This window comes from Manis pentadactyla, chromosome 1 (genome assembly GCF_030020395.1).
Source record: "Manis pentadactyla isolate mManPen7 chromosome 1, mManPen7.hap1, whole genome shotgun sequence".
Lineage (NCBI taxonomy): Eukaryota > Metazoa > Chordata > Mammalia > Pholidota > Manidae > Manis > Manis pentadactyla.
The window spans coordinates 102937875-102951776 of record NC_080019.1 but is presented as its reverse complement, the minus strand read 5'-3'; the positions used below and the strand labels follow the sequence as shown (position 1 = coordinate 102951776).

Genomic DNA, 13902 nt, shown 5'->3' with positions numbered 1-13902 from the left:
GCGCTTCTCCTCCATTCGTTCGGCGGCTGGAGGCGGATCACCTTCCTTGCACACAAGTCCTTATATGCACCGGTTGCACCAGCCCGCGTTACTCCAGCCCCACAAATAATTAATGGGGGAGGGAGGGCGTCGCTCTTCTGTTTCTACGGATTTTTTCAGCGCTGGAGCTTTAGAACCTTGACGAGAAACCAGTAGTTGCTATTGAAGGGCCATTTTGTTGCAGCGCAAGAATTGGACACACACAAATAAAGTCCCTTTGCCCCTACGACAAGCACGGCAGAGTTACGAACAGCTCTTCAGATCCAGCCAGAATTATCCGCAAAAAGCCTGGGCGGAAAGGGTGCGCACCCCTCCCCCACTCACGCCGGTGCAGAGGGACCCGGTCAGGAAGCGCGGCCTCTCCCCTGCCGGAGTCCACGCCCCCTCCACCTCCTCCCCCCTTTACTCCTCCCAGGAAGCGGTGATAGACAGTTCTGTGTGGCTCTCCACCCCCATCCCCCCAGCAGAGTGGAGGAGTTGATGTGTCTCATTATAACAGCCAATGCAGCCGCCATCCACGCACAAGCAAAGAAGCATGTCCCATTTAAATACACCCACGCAGCCCCAGCGCCCTTAGCCGATCCGGGCGCGCAGCCCACACGCACCTCGGCTCTGGGCTTGGAGATCCGCTCAGGTTGGGCTCGCGGACCCCGCGGACCGACGCGCGGAGGATCAGGATCCGGTGCTGTGGGGCCGGGGTGGGCGGGGGAGGCTGGGCCCGGGGCCTCTGGCGCGACACCCGCATGAGGACGCGAGTGAAGTAGACCAAGGTGGAATTTCCCAGGGAGAAGCTTTGGGGTGATTTTGGTCCATTTCTCCGGCGAAGAAGTAGACATGGCGAGCGACTCCCCGGCTCGCAGCCTGGATGAAATCGATCTCTCGGCTCTGAGGGTGAGTAGAACGTGTTTTGTGATTTCTTTCCAGTGGTTCAGGTTAGGGTGAGTGGGCTCGGTGCATGTACTGGGGCTGGGGCTGGTGGGCAGAGGCGGGGGAATGCGACGCGGAGGGAACCTGGCTTCTCTTGGTGATTTGGGGCTGCTAAGGTGCTCTCGGCTGAGCCTGTGCGGTACGTGCCCTCCTTTGGTTGTGGCCGAGTCGCCCAGGAGAGCGAGTGGGACTCGTGCCTGTTTTATCTTAGACCTGTGTGAGAGCATTAAATGAAAGGTTCGTGTGTGTGTGTGTGTGTGTGTGTGTGTGTGTGTGTGTGTGTGTGTGTGTGTGCGTGCAAGCCCCGGGCAGTCGTCTCGTACCAGGGCGCGAGAGACCCCACGGCCCCTTTCTGCAAAAAGAATAGCAGCATGAATAAAGGCAGTGGCCCCTCGCGTTATCCAGATACCTGCAAGATGACATTGTGAGCTTGGTTGTCCCTACGAAGCCGAACCTGCCGCTCCAAGGAACAGCTATTGCTCTGCTGGTCTGGTGGATGGCAGCTGCCTCCCCTAGCCCCTTTTCTGCCTTCCGCGTGCCGACTCCCTCTCCGCGCTCTCTTAAATACCAGTCTGCCACTCACCTTTATTTATGGTTTTAACTCAGCCCCAGCCTGTGCTTTCTGACTTTGTGGCTGTGACATTTCAGTCTTATGGCTGAACTTAAGCAGGTGAAAGGGATGCGTTCTCTGCTTTTCCCCAATCAGACCGGAACTCCCGGGAGTGTGTGTGTGTTCTCTGTGTCTGTGGCCAGTCCTTTGTGGAGCACCTACCTCCCCTCAGCCCCAGTGGTTTGCGTTTACCTTCACGTGAATTGCTTCAGACGCCGTTTCATTGTATTACTAAGACATCACTGCTATAGAATCCATTTTGCTGTTGTTTTGAGATCAGAATACCAGGAATCCCAGTGCAGCCTCGACGCCTCCCCAACCCCCATCCCCACCCCCACCCCTCAATCCCAACACTCTCCTTCGGGGAAGGGGGCAGTGCTTTCTTGCCATTTTAATTAGATGTTGCCTGCCGGGAAGGGGTTGAGGGGTGGAGGGGGGCAGCAGCGGGGGTCTGAGAAGGATTTAACACCAGTTTAAGAACTGCTTCTTTCTTTCCTGACGCCCCCCCCCCCCCCGAAAAAAAGCAGCTGCATATTCTTGAGGCTTGGAGGGTTGGTGAGGGTGAATTGATGCTGGCTCTCTACACGAAGACACACAAGAAGGGTGAAGCTCGGAAGTTTACACGCCCTCCTGAGGAATACATTGTTAGACTGGTGCTAAATCTTGGGAATATATACCTGGATCTTCACTACTTCGAACATTGACTCCTTCACGGTTATTTTAGAGAGCTACCTTTATGGTCAAAGTGGTACTTCTTTAGTCTCATTAATCCATTCTCCTTATCTTCCCCATTTTTTTTTTAACTCCTCTACTTCTTAATCATTCTATCCAAGTAGTGAGATTTCTGCAAAGCAGTCAAGGGTTTGAGCAGAAATGCCATTCGAAATTTTTTTTTTTAATAGTTGGGCAGCAAAAGCTCATTCATGCGTTATTACAGAGAGCTGTCTATTCCCTGGTGCAGACGTGCCACATTCAGAATGTGCTGCCCCCTGGCCATCTGGGGGTGGGAACTGGTAACAGGGTGGGTGCTTTGGCCAAATCTGTGGCTTTCTGCTTTATAGAGTGTGTGCTCATTTGCCCTACTTTCTGTACTGGGAGTTGCTGCCAGTGGGTTAATCAGGTGGATGGATGCCCAGGCTTGAGGTTCGGGGAAGGTGACTAAAGGAAGGCTGTGGGGAAGGGGTCTGAACAATGGGCAAGGCTTGTGATTTTTCCTGAACCAGAATCTTAGCATCTCTTCTCTGTTGGAAAGTGTCTGATGTAATTTTAAGTTGGCCTTGGTTGGAGGTATCCCTCATGGGCTCTTGCCTGGGAAAGGTTTTATGAGATGCCGAGCACAGAGCCTGCCTGCAGGCTTGTGAGCAACCGCCAGGGCTCAGTGGCCGGCCTGGAGTATGATTCACACACGAGAGACCTGCACTCCTGAGATCGCATTTTGTAAAGATATCTTTGCAGGATTCACTGAAATTGCTCTTTGTGGCCTGGGCTTAGTGCTTTGCCTCTCTTTATGTGCTGGTAGGAGGTGTGGAAAGAGGGAGGGCTACAGCTAGCCCAAGGGTTGGGGAACTGCTACTCGTGACTTAAATGCGATGTGGAGACAGTTGCATCTCTGAGGGTTGGGGTCTGTGCCCAGTCTTGAGGTGTGTGAGGTGTGCAGGAGGGGAGTTCAGTCCGAAGGCCACACAGATCTCCGCAAACCAGAGGGCAGATCATCTCTCTAGGTGTACTCCCAAATTAGGGGAGGTGGGCACATCTAGACGAGCGGTCTTATTTGTTCCTAAGCCCTCAGGAAAGCCTGCCTGCTGAGAACCTCCAGGGAATGCCCGAGCCCTGAAGTGCAGCCAAGGTCAGTGGCATCTAGGAGAATGTGCGGCAGCCTTACCAGTCCCGTGCTGTTTCCGTGGCCCTTTAATGTAAACAGTAAATGCTCTTTTTGTAAATCCTGTGCTCAGTGCATTAAAAGCAGTTTCTGTGTGGAGAGGCCTTTATCCTTCTCACTTTGGGGGCTTATTGTTCTCAGCCAGTGATCCCAGACTGGACCCGGTCTAAATTTTACCCAAAGAGCAACGATGCATAATTTAAACCCGAGGAACCAGTGACAGCACTGACCATTTAAATTATGCAAGATTTGATAGTTTTAAAAAATAAGATACAACAGAATCTTCTTTGGTTAGAGAAGAGATGATCTGAAACCAGTTTTATTAGTCCTGATTTTTAGAATTCCGGAGAAAATTAAGTCTTGGGGGAGGCGGATGACTTCATAGATTTAGAGCTGTAAGAGCCTTAGCCACTCCTTTCTTTTAATACCTGGGAAGCCCTAGCCCAGAGAGAGGTGAGCTCTATTGCCTAAGGTCACATAGCCCCTCCTTCCTGGGGATCGGGTGGGGGAGGTGAGAAGGGTGGTTTGAAGAGAGAATCTGGGTTTCCTGACTCCTCCCTCATTCAATGCTCTTTTCTGTAAGTCACATTGTCTGAGGTTGAATCAGAAATCAATAATACATTTTCTGCCTGAGCACAAAACATGGTGGAGAGGAATTATATCACCAGGGTCATGGAATTTTATTTATTGAGAATAGAGAAACTGCTTCACGCAGCTTAGCACATAATACATAAAACCATGGAGCTTCAAGGTACCTTTGAAATTTATCTTGCCCAATGCTTCTTCAGTTGCTCCTCTGCAGACAAATGACTGAATCAAGTTGTCTTGCACGGAACCTGTCTCCCTAAGCCATTTCCATCTGAACATGTCCCATGGGGGCCAGTCTAGATAGACATATTATACAGATGTCTGTGAGGTTTGTGGAGTTCTATGTATGTTTTGTATAGTCTGTGTGGATACGTATATATATATATATATAGTATTATGAATATGTCAACTATCCATGTGGGTGTATGAAATGTGTGTATACATACATAGGCTACAAAAAACAATCTACTCGTTCAAACCCAGGGCTTGAGTCATCCTTCCTTCAAGACATCACAGTATTAAAAGAAATGAAATTTGCCACCAGTATACTTTATTACATAGGAGGTGAGATGGGCCCAGAAAGCTTTTTGGAGATTAGTGTGTATCTGAATCTGAGCACGCTGGCTGTCCTTAACTTGGCCCACTGAGTAAGTAAGGCATTCAAGGCCAAGACGGCTGTTACTGACTTCATACTCTAAGGTTTCTGCCAGGACTCCCACACACTTTTCTATTTGAACAGAATCAGATGACCTCTGCTTGTCTTTCCTCCACCCCTCACTGTCCTCTGGGCATAGTTATTTCTTTTTCTATCAAAATCTAGATTTATTAATTGACCTCATCTGGAAGACTGTGGGCCTCCTTCCTGCTACACTTTCCATGCTTGTGTTGTAAATGGTGTGGGGATTTCTTTCTGTCCACTCACTGAACTGTGGGCTCCTGAGGCCAGAGGCTTAAGTCTTGTTCATCTTTGAGTCCACAGCCCCAGTTAGTTGAGTAAATGAACAAATGCATGAATGAGCAAGTGAGTGAATGGGGTGGACTTGCACACTGGGTTCTCTGTGACTCTGGGTAAGTCACTTAACTGTGGTTAACTTAAAAATGGGAATGATCACGACTCCTTGCCTTCCTCATATGTTGGTTTCAAAAATCAAAACATTTACGGCAATACTTTGAAAACTGTAAAGCTCTATGCAAATATGCTATAATCATTCCATGATTAAATAGAATTTTATGGGAAACTTGATCCCACTAATGTTTGATCCCAATGATTGGACCTAATCAAAACTGTTTGTCCCAAAACTATGTCAGAAGCCCTGCATCTTTTTAATAGTACCTTTTCCTTTTTTTGTGCCAGTATGATCTTGTATGTTTCTTTGATAGCCTGGGTTGACCTTGACCCAGTGTCAGCATTCATTACACATGAAGTGAGCTTAGTTCAGAAGCTTTTTGGAGATTAACATGTTTCTAAACCAGTATCAAGTATCAGCATTATTCATTAAAACTGTATTTTTCTTTTTTTAAAAAACATTTTGTTTTCTTTACGGATTAACCATTGTTCAAATAAAAATACATTTGTTATGCCCATTCTTTTTCAAAGTTTGTTGAGGGGCGGGGAAGGGGAGGGTGTCTGAAATGGTACACTACTAATGTAGTATTTAAAACCTTCTGGTCAGAGGTCTCATGGGCTTAAAGAAATCTCGAAACATTATTAATACATTACGCCAGAGTGCGTAATTAAATTGGTCTTAAGTGAGAGTTTAGTAAAGGTGAATGAATTGATAGCAGTATCTTGAAGTGATAATAGCATAGCAGTTTTTTAAATTAGTTACATTTGTTGTTTAGAGAGATATTAAACAGGTGTTTTCTTTGCTATGACATTGCCTCCTAATAAAGTAGGCTGTAATGGTAGTTATCAGAACATCATAGAAGTATGCAAAATCATTTTCAGTATTCATTATTAACTGGAGTAATCTTAGTACAAAGGCTAGTAAAAGTCATGGTTTGCTGTTTGCATAATTATCTATGTAGGAAGTTGTGGAGTAGTTTGTCGATGAAAGAGTACCCAACACTTTTCCTTCAAGGACCCCTTCCCCCACCACCAATCTGTAAAGTTCTTTGACATCTTGTAAGTTTTGAGTCTTGCCAGTTGGCCTTTTCTTCTTTTTGTTTCACTGCCCTGGAATTAATCTTGTGGGCCCTTCTTGTTTTACACCATTCCTTCTTTCAGTGGTAGGGGGTCCTGTGATTGATTCATGGCTGCCATACATACCCAGCCGAGCACAACCCGTCTCTGGGTCTCTTTCTGATAGAATTAGATAACCCGTGTCTGAAAGATGCTTTCGTGACATTGGTTTTCCCATTTCTGTGTGGAAAGTAGCTCTCTGAGAACAGGGCCTCAGATTAACAATGTACCGAGAATTCCAAGCAAATCTGGGTAATTTTTTTTCATCAAAATATAGTTGATATACAGTATTATATTCAAGTACACAACATAGTGATTGGATGGTAATCTACATTATTAAATGCTCACCCCAAGTGGTTACTGTCTGTCAACATATCTGTTATAGAACCTTGACTATGTTCTCTATGCTCAACTTTCATTCCTGTGACTACTTTATATATGACTGAGATTTTGGGTGATAATTTTTGAATGAAATTGTATTCTGCACATATAAATATAAGGTTCCTAGTGGAGAGAAAGGAGGACTTAAATAGAAAACGTTGGATGAATTCAGCTTGCAATTTCTTCCATTCTGGTTGGAAGCGTATTTCCCCCTAGAGAAAGATGATTCTCTGCTTTTTACATGCCCAGACTGTCTTTAGTTGTCTCAAGGGGGTGTCTTGAAATTCTCCAAACACATTTTATTTCACCCTAATCTTAAAAATCCTTCCTTAATATTTATTGCCCGGGTCCCTGGGCATCATTCCTCCCTACAGCCGCTGTAGTTCCTCTTCCCTGGACAGCATTTGGGACAAGATTTGCCTCCTGTGTCTCTACCAGCAGCCTTCTGACTAGTCTCCTTTGAATACTGCAGCCATGTTCATTTTCCTAAAGCAGTTTCAGTCCGGGTATTTCCTTTCATCGCCTTCCCTGACTCTTCACAGTCTGCGGACCAATGACTAGATTCTTCAGCATAGTGTCAAGACCAGCTGGAATCCAGCGGGGCCTCGCCACCACATGCAGCAGCTGAAATGACCCTGCCTTATTCCTGCCCTTCTGCCTCTGGAAACAACTTCCTTTTCCCCTGGGATGCCCTACCTTATTCTCACTTCTGTACCTACAACCCAGCACTAAACATTCAAATGCCACCTTTTCCACAAAATTGTTCCTAATTTCTCTTGGAAGTTACCCTTCCGACTTGTAAATATTTTCAGAACTGACCTCACACCTCTTTAGAACACTCAGACCTTTATGTCTTGGATTATATATCCACTACTAGTCAGTAAGCTTTCATGAGAGCAATGCAAATATTTGATTTTCTTAGGAATCCTCACCAGGATGGGGCCCCAGGGCGTACGAAATGTAGACTGTAAATGGAAGCAAAGACTGCTGAATTGTTAAAAATGTGTTTAACTGAAGGAAAGCTTCTTTTTATTCTTAGTTCTTATTACAAAAGTAATACGTGGTCATTGCAGAAAGTTTGGAAAATGGAGAAAAAGCAAAAAGAATTCATGATTTCCAGTGATACCCATGTACATGTTTGTGTATATGGCTTAGTAGATTTTTCAATGCATAGCTAAATGAATAGCTTTAAGAAAATGAAGATCATATTGTATATATAATCTGCAACTTGTTTTTTACACTTAATAATCAGCCCTTTTGCATGCTATTAATTTTTTCCTATGGCATAATTTTTAAAATTCTTTACCACGGGGGATTTTAAACAATGTAAAAGTAAAAAGAATATTGGAATGCTCACACATTAATGATGGGAATGTGAAATGGTACAGCCACTTTGGAAAACTGGTTGACAGTTCCTCAAAATGTTAAACATGAAGTCACCATGTTATCCATCAATTCCACTCCTAGGTATGTACCTAAGAGAACTGAAAACATATCCACACAAAAATGTATTTACTACTGTTTATAGTAGCTTTATTCTTAATAGCCAAAAGGTGGAATCAACCCAAATGTCCATCAATTGATGAAGAATAAATTAAATAAAATATATCCATACAATAGAATATTATTTGTCAATAAAATGACATGCTGATATGCTCTATGAGAAGGATGAACATTATACTAAGTGAAAGAAGCCAGACACAAAGGTGACATATGATTCCTATTCGGAAATCTCCAGAATAGGCAAATCCATAGAGATGGAAAGTAGATAGTGGTTGCTGGAAAGGAAGGGGCATGAGGAGTGAATGCTAATGTCCCAAAGTTAGATAGTGGTTATGGTGTCTCAACTATACTAAAAATTACACTTCAAAAGTGTGGGTTTTATGGAGTATGAATTAAATCTAAGTAAAACTGTTAGTTTATTGTTAAAACTGTTAGAATAGTATAATGAGCCTTCAGTTTAGCAATTATCCACTTTTGCCCAATCTTGCTTTATCTACACCCCATCCATCTCCTCCCCCAAATTATTTTGAAGCATTATATTATTTCAAAACTTATAAATATTTTAATATGTATCTCTAAAAGATAACACTCAAAAATTATATTACCACATGCCAAAAAATTAGTATGTGATTTTAAATTTCTTTAATATTCAGTACTGTTCAAATTTCTAATCATATGCTTTTAATGATTGCTTAGCATTTTATTGTGGGGATGTCTCATATTTAACCAATTCCTATTGATGAAGCTTTTGGTTATTTCCCATCTCTCAACTCGTGTAAGTTGTACTTTGATAAACACCCTTATACATAAGTCTCTGTATACATCTGTGTTTCCTTAACTTAGAAGTTAAGTTTCTGTATCTTAAAAGTGTCTTTTACAGTAGAAGTGTATGAATGATCTCTAAGGCTCTTGACATTGTCAGATTGCCTCCCAATTTCCTGTGAGGTAGGTGTTTATTATTTTGTTTTGTTTTGTTTTGTTTATCGTTTTTGAATGAACACATGAGGCTTAGAAGAATCAATTAATTTACCAATACTCATAGAGCTACAAAATGGCTGAGCCTACAAACGATCTGCCCCAAAACCAGTGCCTATAGTGACCCACATGCCTTTTATTTGACTTACAGACCTTGTTGTGATGCCAGGAGTATCTGATGTATTATCTCCCTGGGATCTGTAGGTTTCCCAGAAACCTTTCATTTGGGCACAAGAGCTCTTTGATAAACATAGAGGTGTTTCAGGTGTCATTTCCAAGTTATGTCTTCCTTGTGATTTTGTTTTATAATTAACCAAGGCCAGGTTAGAATATGTTAATTGTTCTTTTTCTTGCCTAAAAGTCTGAAAACAAAATATGAACCATTTTGGATCAGCAGTGATTTCCTCATACATTGTGTATAAGGGATGCTTACATTTCATCTGTCCCTTTCTCCAGCTCTCTAGTCATCCAATAGGTGTGTTTGGAAGACATGAAATCAGACTCAAAGGTTACCATTTGTAAAGAATTGGAGACCACTAATGTGGTTATCCCAGAAGATAGCAAGATGAGCCACAGGACGATATAGCAGGGGCCCTACTCAAGCCTTCATCTGCCAGATAATTATTAAAATCAAAATCTTGAGTTTCACTTTTTTTTCAGATGGATTTACATATTTTAAGATTACAGTGGAGAAAATAGAAGATGGAGCTGGCCGCCAGAAGAGTAGAGTCCTATGTTTTGGACCACAATTTACTTACCACCTGGTTTATAAGTAAGAAACTATTAAAATCAGCACAACTTTGTGGTTGTCAGTCTTATGGAGGTTAATTGCCTTGATTTACTAGATTTTGCAAGCTAACCCTCCATTTAAAATGACTATAAATTATTTATGCCCAGGGTAAAAATCCAGAGCTTCACATGGACACTGTTTCATCATTTCTACTTCTAGGTATTTTTTTTAGCTGCCTGTCATCAAATTATAGCAGTGTGGTGGGTGGAATAGGTTGTAAGCGGTAATTGCAAACTGTATTTAAATATAATAATAATATTTAGCATTTATAGAGCACTTCATATCTTCAAAGTACTTGCAAACATTATCTAATTGAATATCCTTTCTGATTATAATCTGGATATAAATGCACTTAAATCCAGAACATAGTCATGAGAAAAGTGTGCATTTGAAAGTAAACCTAGTTATGTTTTAAAAAACCTGTGCCATGATCGGAGAGTTAGAGCTTGGGGTCCCATCAGATTGTCATTGTGCAGCCTTTTGTTCAACTTGTTGGTGGATTTAGATTATAACTGTACCTTATCAATTCCTCTGTTTGATTTCTGATCATTAAGGGCTGAATGTTGATCATTGCTGTGGTCCTTAGTGACACTAAAATATAAACAACATAAATATGCTTTAAAATGGGCTCCTTCACTGCATTTTGTGCCCTGGCCTCAGGTGAAACTCCCAGTAGTAAGTGCAATGAAGTGGGGGTAATGCCAGGAAGAGTGGCTATGCATTGTGCTTTAGTAATTTCTATCTGAGAAAGATAGATTAAACTGCACAGTAGGATATATCATAAGGAAATACACTGGAGAAATGAAATGTCTTTAGTTCGACTGTACTAATGACTTCTTGCTGTTTTGGACATGTGTCTGTGTATTGTCCCCTTGCACATATGTCTTGTCTTGGCAATTTCAGAAGTATTGGGAGCAAGTACCTGCATGGCTTATTACCTAGTAGGTATTAGAGTATTCTGCCGCTGTTAGATTCCCTGTATATGTAACCCTGTGTATTGTGATATTCTAAGAGCTGATTGACAGGTTAACTGCCTCAGGAGTGCTTCTCAATATGAGGTCCTTGGATCAGCCACTTCGTGATCATCTCTTACATCCTTGCCTCTCTGACCTACTGAATCAGAAATTCTGGGTTTGGGGCTCAGCAATCTGCGCATTCAGAAGCCCTCTAGGTAATTCTGATGCACTTTAGAGTTTCATAACCACTGGCTTCTTTCTAGTTTCTTTCACGCTGGTTTATTCATTCATTCAACAAATATTTATTGAGCATCTGTTTTGTTCCTAGCTTTGTGCTAGATGCTGAGGATAGTAATGAGGATGTGTGTGAACGCTGTCTTCGTGAATCTTAGAGCCTAATGAATGGGAGAAATATATATTAAAGAAATAATCATAAAAAATGATTTACCAAGTACAAGTTGCTTTGAAAAAACACAGGATTTATCCACAGAAATTTGAATATGCCTGAAAATGTTGCAGACTAGGAAACACTGATTTATATAAGGCAACTGCAACTTTTCACAAGGCATATGGCTTCAAATTGTGGAAGGCACATACATTTAGGACTATGGAATTTAAAATGTCACTGTAATATTATGTACACTTGAATTGTTTGTAAGAAGGGGAGACTTGAACTAGAAAAACTGTATATTATCTTTCAACAGATAATCCTGGATTGTCCTTTGCATTGCTTTCTTTCTTTTTTTTGTGAGCAAGTTTATTCAGGGGACAGAAAAGCCCCACCCCCATGATCAAGAAAGAATTCATCCTTCTTGTGCCAATTTTCTGTTTTCCCTATGGACCTGTAGGGATTCAGTTTAAAGCCCTAGGAGGTGCTGACATTTGCCTAGAAGCTGAAAAAAGAATCCATATTCACAGACTTTTTCAGTCCTACTTTTGTTTGAAGCCTCAAGTCTTTGGATTTTTTTGAGACTTGGAAAATGGAATGGACATTTGGAATCTAGATAGTAAGTTAAAAGATTTCCTTGCTGAGAAATCCCACAATTTCCTTGTAATAATCCATAAACATCTCTTACTTAGCCACAAAGATGTCCCATGGTCTTATTTAATCTACAGTTTTTAGCTAAACACAGTGCTTATCCCATGGCTTTTTATTTGGGGGAAGGTTGATGACAATATGGTTATTAAGGCAACTTTGTACACAACCTGATAATGAGCATGTATTAAAATTCTATTTCGTACTCACTGCTGGGCAAGATGCTTTTGAAAAGGCAAATTCAAAGACCCCTCTTGGAAGATCTATTTTAAAGAGATGGTTAGATAATCATCCTTAGACTGGATATGAAAAAATACCTGGTTAAAGGTGATTAAGGTTTTTGTAATATTGACACTTAAGGGGACAAATCCAACAATCTTAGAAGAGGTCTTAATATCATTAGAGTATCAGAATTGCACAACTTTTAATCAGAGAAGTTAATTACTCTCTAGATGGTACAGTGAATTAATTACTTCATTCAAGAAGTTCTATCTGGGAACAAGTTCAGGGCAGTTTTGTTTCTGGTAACAGTGGTATCAGGCTTCAAGGAAACTATGAATTTGAAACTGCTTGTTTGCAGCCATTTGCATGGTTGGAAGGGTCCTTGAGCTGTGGAGTGCTGTCGTTTCACTAGGTGAGTTCCTAAGATCCCCTTAAAGTCAGAGGCTCGGTGGCAGTGATGCCTGGGTGTTCCTGGTGCTCGTGGCTTACTCAGGAAAGTTGAGAAGGTCAAAGCCAAGTGTTTGCTGTTCCTAAAAGGCCACCCCCTCTTCTGTTTTCTTTCAACTGGAAGCTAGCACCAGCCAGAGAGAACTCAGTTTTCTTTCCATACAAACAAATAAACAGAAGCACTACCATGCTCTTAGTACCCAGACGCTACTTCAGAAAGGAATGTTGCACACACTCTTTGGTCTGAACAATGTGTATGTTCTCTCTGTGAGTATTTTAAAGATGTAATTTGTGCTGGTATTGTAGTCATCATTTCTTGAATATAAAACAGTTTTTATTTTTGGAGAAGGACAGCCGTTAAAGTGTGAAAGGCAGAAGTCTACACATTTTGGTGGGGGCAAAGGGGGTAAGAACAGTGTGTCTTTAAAATCATGGTAATTCAGTCTTTGTTACTCCTTTGTTTTCCTTGAGTGACTGAAAATTAGCAGGGGAAATCTCCTGGAACCTGACCAGCTGGGTACCTAAACCTCCATGTATAACTGATTGTGCTCAAAAGGTGCTAGCAAGTAATTAGCATAGGTCCTCCTAGGTCTTCATCCGCTAGGAACAAAGCGGGTCCCTCCTGAGGAGGAGGAGGCCTCTTTGTGAAGAGAAGAGATTGCACACATTCAGTGAACTATGTGTGACACTTAATGTTAGAGATACAGTGATCCAAGTCCCAGTTAAGGGGTTTGTTTTCTAGATTGGTGACATCTGAGAAGGTGTTTGAGAGCTTGGTGTACCTCTGTGGTCTCTGAACCAAAGCTCTTGCCGGTTCTCAGGTGCCACGCTCTAATTTGTGTGTGTGTTTATAAAAGGTACCTAGAGTTTTCATAGCAGCAGGGGCATTCCTGTGACTATTCGCTGTCCCCTTGAGGCCACCATGTCTGTTTCTTTTCCTTCTGGAAACAGGGTCTCTGCTTTGTAGCTCATCACCTTTCACAACACAAGTTGCATCAGATTTAAAGAAATAGTTCGACTTTCTTTCTGTGTTCTGGCGATGACTGCTGCCTTCTGTGAGTTGTTGCTGGTTTGTAGGATTCTCAATCAGGATTTTTGTCCCCATGGAGACTATTTAGTGTTCGAGGCACATTCGTATTCACCATGCTTGGCTCTTTGATAACTCCCCTTTGACAAATACTTTGGTCAAATTTTCTATGACCATTAGGCCTGCATGGTTGTTTGGTATTGCCTTTTGATACGAAATGATTTCAAACATCTTTCAAATGAACACCTGATATTTTTTCTAAATTTTAGTGAGATTTGGGATGTGAATAAATTATGAGGCCGTGTGAACTCTGCAGTTCATAGAACTGTTAGTTAAAACT

At 42.1% G+C, this 13902-nt stretch overlaps 1 protein-coding gene across 4 annotated transcripts in view; it reads left to right on the top strand.

The window, feature by feature from the left end:
• The first annotated feature begins 480 nt into the window (after positions 1-480).
• TNIK (TRAF2 and NCK interacting kinase) overlaps positions 481-13902 on the top strand; it is a 370493-nt gene continuing 357071 nt past the window's right edge. For 3 of the 4 annotated variants that reach the window (XM_036930924.2, XM_036930923.2, XM_036930922.2), the window contains exon 1: positions 481-930. In XM_036930924.2, coding sequence (XP_036786819.1) covers positions 874-930 — 57 coding nt within the window. In that variant the 5' untranslated portion in view covers positions 481-873. The remainder of the gene's footprint in view (positions 931-13902) is intronic. The other variant, XM_036930925.2, reaches the window with a different exon arrangement.